Source organism: Macrobrachium rosenbergii, chromosome 13, assembly GCF_040412425.1.
Source record: "Macrobrachium rosenbergii isolate ZJJX-2024 chromosome 13, ASM4041242v1, whole genome shotgun sequence".
In the NCBI taxonomy this organism is placed as follows: Eukaryota; Metazoa; Arthropoda; class Malacostraca; order Decapoda; family Palaemonidae; genus Macrobrachium; species Macrobrachium rosenbergii.
Window position 1 is genome coordinate 21,597,718 of NC_089753.1, and position 11,200 is coordinate 21,608,917.

At 39.4% G+C, this 11,200-nt stretch overlaps 1 protein-coding gene across 1 annotated transcript in view; it reads left to right on the forward strand.

Moving 5' to 3' along the window:
• Positions 1-747: 747 nt before the first annotated feature.
• The window catches only part of LOC136844986 (TLC domain-containing protein 2-like), a 51,849-nt gene continuing 41,396 nt past the window's right edge, over positions 748-11,200 (forward strand). The window contains exon 1 of the mRNA XM_067114487.1: positions 748-1,062. Within this exon, the coding sequence (XP_066970588.1) occupies positions 869-1,062 (194 nt within the window). The 5' untranslated portion in view covers positions 748-868. The remainder of the gene's footprint in view (positions 1,063-11,200) is intronic.

The following is an 11,200-nucleotide window of genomic DNA, read 5'->3' on the forward strand; positions in this document are numbered from 1 at the left end:
CAAGCAACCAATGTTCCAATTTCTACCTTCACTGACACAAATTCCCTTTCTTTAGTTATTTTCGCATTGTCTTTATCCTAATTTTTTTTATGTTTCAGAGGGATTCTCTTACCCCCATAATCCCTACTGTGTGGTGGCTCTCACACCTTGATTGACAAGACGCCAGATGACCTCAATCCGTCCTTTCACTTTAATCGCATCTTCTTCTACTCCTTCTGCAGGGTGGATTAAGGATATGCACGATTTTCCTCTTGTTTACCAACTCTCATGAAAGCAAACGTAGGAGTTAGTTGTATCCACTCCACGACATGAACCATCTAAAGAAAGGGATAGACAGAAGGAAAATATTCAGTAAAATCATTGACCGTTGGAAATTAAAGGCGCTGACACCAGAACATATGGGAGACCCATAAGATAATGCGAGCAACTGATCCGAGCGATAGGCATCAATTCATTGTTTACTTCATGTATTTATTATCTACACGTTGCAAAAAACAAATGATTTGAAATGTAGACAAGCATCTTTGAAAGTTCACAGCACCTATTCTTCGTTTTTGTACTGTTAATGAAGCTACGTAAACGAAAATCTCACCGGCTTAAAAAATTTCATTCATACGCGCGTCGTTGGCAAATAATAAACAACTCGGAGTTCCTTACGCCCTCGTGGTGGTCCAACGCCGCCAATGAGTGAGCCCCGGCCCCGCCCCCAAGGCCCCCAATTCATTTCATTTCCCGCTCACCGTTAGTAATACGCCAACCTCTGGACGTGAAGGTACGCTCCTTCTCTCCGTGCTCCGTCTTCAATCGTCCTCCCGACACTTGTCTGTTGATCCTCTTATCAAGGCGCGTCGGACATTACACTCCCGCCATGTCGTCTGACGAGACGGTCTCAGGACCCTTTTGGGTTTTGGGAGGCCTGACATTTTTCTTCCTTTTGAATCAACTGTTGCGCCAGGTCGTTCCCCTTAGCGCCAGCAACAGCGCCAAGCAGGCCTGGAAGTGGAAAAACACGACGATATCCTTAGCGCATTCGGTCATTACGGGCACCTGGGCCTTGTTTTGGTAAGTGGAGATAGTTCTCAAGTCGAGGGCGTGAGCCATCATCTTTTCTTCTAACGTTATGATGTGGTTTTTCATGAGACGGGAGTCGATGTATGGGGCTCTGGAAAGTTAGGCTTAGGGCATTAGGCTTATGGGGTGTGTGTGTGTGTGTGTTTTTATAACCATGTCGGCGCTGTGTTGACGTGAAAAGTAGCTATAATTGAGGTCGTTATGAAAGGCGAATGTTGAACGTTGTACTGAAAACACCATACATACCCGCTTAGGCTGCTGTGAATTTTATCTGTTGGCATATTCTTTGTTGGCTATTAAAGCTTAGTAACGGAAGTAAACACATCCCTAAAAAATAAGAAGTCATCCTGCCCTTGGTGCGTAACCAAATTTTAACCCAAAATAGGGCCTAGGATTTCACTTCTGTTAGCCCCCAGTCATTGCTGTCTTCACGGACAATTTCGTGTTGTCCTTTGTAAAGGAATGGCTCGAAAATGGAATAATTGCAAGAACTTGATAACCTAATATATATATATATATATATATATATATATATATATATATATATATATATATATATATATATATATATATATATAATATATATATATATAATTTTTAAAAATTAAAACCTAGGCTACTGTTTCCTGCTAGGGCATATGTTTAGGTCTAGATGATATTTGTGTTTTGAAAGACATAATCTGCATAATTTTTTTTTAGCCTAAGTAATCACTTAGTTCTTAAAGTATTCAGATGCATCATCATATTTTCCCAATAAGTGACAAAAACAGCAAAATTCTACAAAAATCATATATTTAAGATATGTCTGTATAAGAACCTGTTGTTCTTTGGGGAGGGGCTAGTCGTGATGTACTGAAAGATATGTCTGTTTAAGAACTTGTAGCTCTGTGGGAAGGAAATGGCCTTTATGTAGAATTTATTGTGAATGTGAATGTTTCAGAAACTTTCGCAGTGAAAGGTTATTTGTTGTTAATTAGGGAATTACGACGGGCTAGGCCCGCAGAGTTCAGTTCTGCCATGCCTGTACGATGAGGTCTCAACTCCATGAATTAGTTTCTGCATCTATTAACACTATGGTTACATATATATATATATATATATATATATATATATATATATATATATATATATATATATATATATATATATATATATAATATCGCGCTGTTAAAAAAGTAACGAATTCACTTTGAAGTATTAGATTTTCCCCAAAACAGAGAGATTCGGTCATTACAGGAATACTTTCCTAATTTATCAGGTTAAATTAAAATAGGCAATGTTGTGTTTTCGACATATTGTATGCTGAAATATCTGTTTAGAGTATTTATATATTATTATATTGTGAGTGTGACATCATACATCTGAAGGGGTTATTATATAAACAATATATATGTAGGTCGGAACTGTTTAAATGTCTGGGTTAATATTAATGCGGTTCGTTTAAGATATTTTGCTTCTGTTGACTTAATACGTAAATTGTTTACCTGGCTGCTAGTCTATTGTGTCACAGCTGTGGAAGAACGGGAGGATCTCTCTCTCTCTCTCTCTCTGTATATTCATTGGCCCTCCTTGATTAGACTCTAGTCCCGGGGGCGGTTTCTTGAAGGTCGTGCTTGGGAGCTTCGTACTAGGTCACGGTAAAGGTGGAGTGCCCATCGGTTTGTCATTGAAGTAATTAAGTGTTCGAGTCCTCTTCAAGTGAGCGAAATTAAGACTGGTTATGAATTTGGAAGTCTAGAATGTGCTCTCTCTCTCTCTCTCTCTCTCTCTCTCTCTCTCTCTCTCTCTCTCTCTCTCTCTCTCTCTCTCTCTCTCTCCTGAAATGGGTAGGCCTAATTGAGGTTATGAATTTGGAAGTCTAGAATGTGCTCTCTCTCTCTCTCTCTCTCTCTCTCTCTCTCTCTCTCTCTCTCTCTTGAAATGGGTAGGTCTAATTGAGATTTTGAATTCGGAAGTCTAAAATGTGCTCTCTCTCTCTCTCTCTCTCTCTCTCTCTCTCTCTCTCTCTCTCTCTCTCTCTCTCTCTCTCTCTTTCTCTTGAAATGGGTAGGTCTAATTGAGATTTTGAATTCGGAAGTCTAAAATGTGCTCTCTCTCTCTCTCTCTCTCTCTCTCTCTCTCTCTCTCTCTCTCTCTCTCTCTCTCCTGAATTTGGAAGGCCTAATTCTCTCCTGAGATCGGTAAGGCTATTTGGTAAACGTAAATATATACTTAGATATTAATGAACGTGTATAGACTTACACAAGGAATTGAGACGCTCTGGGGCAGTGATAAAGTTTCGGTTATTCTCATTCCCTTTAATTCCCGCGTGCGGAGATGACTTCGAAGTCAACATCATCTGCAGTGAAAGAAGCCACCGGCATCGCCAGCAAGTGCCTCTTCCCCCCCACCCCCTACCACTCCCGCGTTTCCGCTGTTTTTGACTTTCTTTTTAAAGGCTCCGCCTGCTTCGGTGACGCCATTTCATTGATTATTGTTATTATTGTTTTATTCCCAGCGTCATCGCGAATTGCGAGCTCTCTCTCTCTCTCTCTCTCTCTCTCTCTCTCTCTCTCTCTCTCTCTCTCTCTCTCTCTCTCGTATCCAGTGGGAAAGGAGCGAGACTCAGAGGATGTAATCGATAAAAGAACCGTTTATACACAGAGCAAATATTGGCCCGGGGCGGGAATTCTTCCGGTTAATAGTTTGGAGTAAATGTATTATTCTCCTAGTCATTATTAGTTAGATAATACTGAAATCATTGTTAATCTTCGGCCGTAGGCTGGAAACGGGATATTGAGTTGTCATTAATGATTAAGATTTCGGTAACGTTTACTAGAGTGGGTTTTTGGATTTTATGTGTTTCTCCCAAAAAATCTTGGCTTTGTTTCTTCCACACATCTTAGTTTTGTATCTTTCAAACATCTTAGTTTTGTTCCTTCCAAACATCTTAGTTTCGTTGTGAAAACATTGGGGAAAGAGAGTCAAGGGAGAGATCCGTGTGTAAGGTGTGGGGAGGGGGATGGCACCGGTTTTCAAAGTAAATTCATCCCAGGTGGCTCTTGATTAGGATTCTCTGTTGGTACTAGAGAACCCGGATGTGGCGGAAGTTCTTAGTTACTGATTGACTGAGTTATTATTATAGGATGGCATGGTATGGTTGTATGAGGTAGTACTTGTATCAGTCTTTTTTTTTCTTTTTTTCCTTTCCCATTAGCTGAATGAAATTGAAGTCTCCCCGTTCTACCATTTTTTTTTCTTCAGTTTCTCATGGCATCTAGGTTATGTTCATCCAGCTGTGCCTATTCAGCCTTCCTGTAGGTATTTTGTTATTATTATTATTATTATTATTATTATTATTATTATTATTGCAAAATATTTTCACTGTCCATTCCTACGTACTTCATTCTCCCCGGATGTCAATAACTATATGTAATTGTAGGCTAACAAGGTCTGGACCTATAAAATGTTTAGATAGTATAGATATATAGAATATAGATCTATAGAAGTTAAGATTATCTCTGTCTGTCTGTCTCTCTCTCTCTCTCTCTCTCTCTCTCTCTCTCTCTCTCTCTCTCTCTCTCTACATATGTATATATATTGTGTGTGTTAATTTATATATATATACCAGTATATATATATATATATATATATATATATATATATATATATATATGTGTGTGTGTGTGTATATGTGTGTGTGTGTGTGTGTGTGTATGTATGTATGTATTTATCTATACAAAAGAAATATTTTTGCCTACCAAAAATGATTCTGTACCACTTAGACTACTCAAGAGAATCTCGTGTTGGGAACAGTTTTATATAACTTTCGATGTTTAATATTGCACAAGCGACAATCTCCACTGAAAGACGTATAATAAGCCTGATGTAAACAGAGGCGTATCATGTAGAGGCGGTCGTAATAACGTCATTGCATTTATCAGTACAAAGTGTAATATGCCGAAGAAGATAACGGTCTGTTGTTGACATGAAATCGTGAGCGAGCGAGAGACCGATTGAGGCTTATGTAGCAATTCTCCTTTTGTAAAAAAATATCTTTACACAGCGTTGTTTTATCAGCAACCTTGTTCTTATTATCTCTGGCGTTTCATATCTCATTCGGATCATTTCTTTCTCCGATAAGTATCTAGATTTGCCGACCGAGAATTGTTTGTGATGTTTGTCATCGTCAGTTGCCATAGATTTTATTTTCCCCTGAAACAAAGGCGTTCTCTCCCTCTATAATTGAGAAACAATGGAATTTGTAATTTCAGCCTTATTTGTAGGATGCATTAACCCGGTTTCCCCTTCCCCGTCTTTCGGAATCCATGGGACTGGGCAATAAATATTTTTGAAGAGTTCACATCAGCGTAAATTTGTCGTCTTGGAAAATAAAAAACTTATTCGATCATACATACAGGGTCATTCAGTATTCTTGTGCTCTTATCGAAGAATGAACGACCTTTGTTATTGTGACGTCACTTCATTACACCAAACTAAAGGCAAACAAACAGGCGTAAGGTGGTGTGTACAATAAAAAAAAGTGTACGACGAAAGAATTTTACCTGTTTGATGAGACGAAAGGAATGCTAGTTATGTGATCGGTTCCATCAAAAGTAAGAAAAGAAATGTTGCACGTATGTTATCGGCAAACGCCTTTGCTGGCTCTGAATCACATTCTCCATTCGCTGGAAAAGGACATATCGACAATTCTGTGTCTCGGATCCATCGGGCGACGTGCTGGTCTCTCCTCGCTTCTGGGCTTCCTTTTATTTCCAAGTTGATTTTCCTCTTTTAAAGGTTCCCGTGTTTCTTGTGGCACCCCTCCACTACGCGACCTTCTTTAGCAAGGTCTCCGTAGGGAAGTAATGCCGTCAGTGCACCTCACACGCTGTGCACTGTAGGCATTACTTAAGGTTCTTTGCAGCGTCCCATCGGCCCCTAGCTTCAGCCCCTTTCATTCCTTTTACGGTACCTCCTTTCATATTCTTTCTTCCATCTTACTTTCCACCCTCTTCTAACAATTGTTTCATAGGGCAACTGCGAGGTTTTCCTTCTGTGACACCTTAGAACCGTTTACTCCCAATATTCCTTACAGCGCTGACTGACCTCATAGGTTCCAGCGCTTGGCCTTCGGCCTAAATTACATATTCTATTCTATTCTATTCTGTTCTAAGGAAAGGTTGTTTCTGATTGTCACAAGAGTCGTTTTTAAGGAAGCTGTTGGATTGTGGTGAATATTTTGGGTTTGGCCAAGAATTCTACAATCTTCACAGTAGATCTGCATCCTAGAGGGAAGATAGCGGAACATATTATATCAGGAGATTTCGAGATAAACGTCGATAGTCGTTAGGCATAAAGTTAATACGACTTAAAGACAGTGGAGACAGCCCAGTTCACCTTGAACTCCTTGAAGATAAAATGATGCTGTAATTGTTTACCAGAGGGAGAGAATCAGCTCGCCATGGGGCATTTTATGTTCATAGAAGTATATTAAAGTCAGCTCTCATTTGCATTTTTCATAATCCAACCCCTGCAGGGGGTTAGCCTAGTGCCGTCAATGCACCTCACTCGGTGCATTGTAGGTATTACTTGGGGTGCTTTGCGGCGTCCCTCCGGCACTCAGCTGCGGCCCCCGTCATTCCTTTTGCCATACCTCTGTTCATATTCTCTTTATTCCATCTTACATTTCACCCTCTCCTGACAATCGTTTCACAGAGCAACCGCGAGGTTTTCCTCCTGTTACACCTTTAAAGCCTTTTTACTCTCAGTTTCCCTTTCAGCGCTGAATGACCTCGTAGGTCCCAGTGCAGTGCTTGGCTTTTGGCCTAAATTTTATATTCCATTCCATAAACCTCTCGTATTTCAGCGTGAAAGATACACCTTATCGCAAATTTGTGAAATACTGGCAAATTTTATATCTAGCAGAAAAGGAAAAAATATTTTTTAACAGCACGCCACTTATAAAGTGATTGACAAAACACTTGAAATCATTTGTAAATGTCTCATAAACTTTATCAGAAAAACTGACTCAACCAAAAAATGTGCGATAAATTCTGAAGTCGAGTCTTGATGTGGTCAGCGCTGGCGGAGTTGCTGCCCCGTGTGTACAGTTTTACAAAGCCAAGGCCATTCTGATGCGATTCCTGTATCTTCCTATTTTGTTTTTTTCCTCTTCTGTCACTCATAGGCCAGTCATGATTAAGGTTGTTCGTGGTATGATAAGTTTATGCTCTGCGACCGTAAGGTGGTACCTCATTCTGTGGAATAATGAAGTGAGAAATATATTTGATTGCATTATATTTCGGGAAATATGGCGTAAGGTGAAAAAGTGCATGTCTTGGGGAGTGGCTGTGGCTGTTTTTATAAAATGATTATTATCCTCTCCAAGAAGAACCTGTATGTTTTCTTTTGTTTGTTTATCCGTGAGCAGAATGATCTGGAAATGAACACATTTAAAGGGAACAGTTTGAGCAGAATGGCCTGGAAATGAACACATTTATAGGGAACAGTTTGAGCAGAATGACCTGGAAATGAACACATTTATAGGGAACAGTTTGAGCAGAATGACCTGAAAATGAACACATTTATAGGGAACAGTTTGAGCAGAATGACCTGGAAACTAACATTTATAGGGAACAATTTGAGCAGAATGATCTGGACATGAACACATTTACAGGGAACAGTTTGAGCAGAATGACCTGGAAACTAACACATTTATAGGGAACAATTTGAGCAGAATGACATGGGAATTAACACATTTATAGGGAACAGTTTGAGCAGAATGACCTGGAAACTAACACATTTATAAGGAACAATTTGAGCAGAATGACATGGGAATTAACACATTTATAGGGAACAATTTGAGCAGAATGACATGGGAATTAACACATTTGTAGGGAACAGTTTGAGCAGAATGACCTGGGAATGAACACATTTATAGGGAACAGTATGGGCAGAATGACATGGGAATTAACACATTTATAGGGAACAGTTTGAGCAGAATGACCTGGGAATTAACACATTTATAGGGAACAGTTTGAGCAGAATGACCTGGGAATTAACACATTTATAGGGAACAGTTTGAGCAGAATGACCTGGAAATTAACACATTTATAGGGAACAGTTTGAGCAGAATGACCTGGGAACTCACACATTTCTAATGAACAATCTTTGGTAAGAGATCAGATTTGGATCCAAGATTTGTATCTCTCGCTTCATTGTTTGATATTGTCACCGATGCGCTATTTAAAGAAATTGACAGCTTTAATCACTTCTGTATATTCACAAAAGAATCGGTAAATGTCACGAATACTTCCTTCGCTTTCAGTGTCTGATTTCCCCTTCCAAATGTCGTTCATTACTGCCACGGCTACAACTAAGAAACGCAACTTTAAAGGGTGTCCTATAACTCTTAAAGGGGTGGCTCCAGAAAGTTCTATATTCCTCTGGTTTTCGGCGACTATTTTGGGATGAGGTTGCTAGCTTTATGTCTTGCCATATGACTGTTTTCGGGCTTTGTGCTGACAATGTCTAGCGTCTGTTGGTGATCACCAACCCAGGTCCTGACCCGACCCATCATTGCTCAACTTAGCAGGACCAAGGTCTCTAAAGAATTCAGACATTTAGCTGAACCTTCTTCGACCTAAGGTGGAGTGTGTGTATATGTATGTGTAGAGAGAGAGAGAGAGAGAGAGAGAGAGAGAGAGAGAGAGAGAGAGACAGACAGACAGAGAGAGAGAGACTTCAGAAATAGGGGAGCTGTCATATTGGGACGATAATGTAAGATGCAGGGGGAGGGACGAGGTGGGGCGGGGTTACGTTGAGAAAGCGGAATATGCGGCTTTTGGAAATGTCAACTAGAGTCCCTTATGAGTATTAAGACGGGGTCCGGTTTGAGGCTGGCTGGGTGACTCATTCACCTTGTCCACCTAGTAAACACGAACCGTTTGTCCCGCTTCTAATCAGTGACACAATGTAAATAATGCACTCATTGTTTACACACCGAGACAGTTAAGCCGATTTTGGTGTCTGCCTGGTTGTTTCGGAATCTGGTTCTCTGGAAAATGGGATGGAGACCACTGACTTCTGATTCAGTTCAGGAGAGCAGGACTTCGAGAATTTTACGAGGCAGTTTTAAACAACATTTTCTTGTAAAAAGAATGGTATTCGTATAATATACATACATATATGTTTATATTATATACATACATACTTATATACATACACATATCTATGTATATATATGAATATACAGTATATGTGACCATTATATATATGTGTATTTATTTTATTTTTAATTTATATATATATAAAGAAGCTTTGAGTATTGAATGGTCGTGTAGGCCACTCACTGCCCTTTACGGTTGTTCCACACAGCTAATCGATACAGGAACATCCTCGAAAGGCCCTCAGCATTGGCAGTAGAATTTTCTCTCGCCTCTTTCGTGCGTGACCAGAAAGCTTAAAATATCGATGATGCCCGTGTGCGCATGCCCGTAGGCCACTTCGTTACGGCCTTTCACGCATGGCCTGCGCTTCGCTGTGAGTGACCTCCGAAAGTCGCAGTTACCGGATGAAGAGAGAGAAGACAAGCGGTGGTGACTGGATGACTATGGCGGTAGTGAGATATGGACTACAAACACAATTCTTTAGCCTTTGTAGGGTACTGAATATGTTTATGCTTGTTATAATGGCCGCAGTGACTTCCTGACTTTATTTCTTAATATTTCTCGTTTGTGGGAGAGTGAAAACGTTGATATGTATTGTAATGGCCACACTGACTTCCTAACTTATCTAGTTCGTAATGTTTCTTGATATTTTCTTTGCTGAAAACCTTGAAATTGTCAAGTCGGGATGGTATTCACGATGGGTTGAGACTGGGACGTGGATTCAACCCATCATTCACCCCTATAAATTCTGTCCGAATATAATATAATCCTATTACATGCCTCCACTTCTCGAGAATGTTTTAAAATGTAAATCAATTATTCATTATTTTCGGTTCCCGTTTCCGCGCTGAATGACCTGATAGGTCCCAGCGCTTGGCCTTAGGCCTAAATTTTATATTCCAATTCCAATTTGAAAGTGTATAAATTCCTTATGACTTTATAATCCTGTTACATACCTCCAGTTGTCGAGATGATTATAAAATGTAAATAATTTATTTTCATTAAAAGCACACGTGGAAGTCAGTCAATTTTCTCAGGTTTGATTATTACCATTTGCAATGAAACTGTCAAACACAGATTGAACACAGTACAAGAACAAGCACTGGTGTCTGCATTTGTGAGAAAGTTGTGTAGCTCAATGGCTCTTCGTTCTAGCGGACTGGGTATGAGGCGAGCTTTGAGAGTTCATGTATGGCCTGTGAATGCGTGGCATTGAGAGAGAGAGAGAGAGAGAGTCACTAAGAGGGCCAGCTCCAAATACCTTAGAGATAAACTCTCTGATAGCATTCCCGTGTGATCACCGTTCAAAGAGTGTTCTAAATATAGGGAAGAGGCGGATCCTTGAATTTCGATAGATTTCTTGGGTCAGGGACAAAAATCTCTAACGAACAGAGAATGGTCAGGAAAGCTGAAAAGGCTCAGATGGCATGATACCCTTTGGAAACATAAAGAAACGTGTTACTAGAATTAGCGTTCTCGAAATGTTTTACAAATCTGAAGTACAGAAATCGGAGTCGAAGACAGGATGGATTCCACGGGGAGTTAGTATTGTCAGGAAAGACTGACAGTACGCGTTTGTGTGGGTATTCTTTTGTATGTGAATTTGCACTCGTGTAAATGTGTAGGTTTACAAAATGAATATATTTATATATATATAAATATATATATGTATATATTGCACATACATACATACACACACACACACACACACACACACACACACACACACACACACATATATATATATATATATATATACATACATATATTAGCATTAAGATGTATAAAAAATTATATATATATATATATATATATATATATATATATATATATATATATATATATATATATATATATTATATATATATGTGTGTGTGTGTGTAGATCCATATCCTTGTAGTCCTTGGTTAATTGCTTCACTGAGTACATTCCCGAAGAAGGCAGAATGATTTATGCAACTGACGGACAGTCGACTGTAG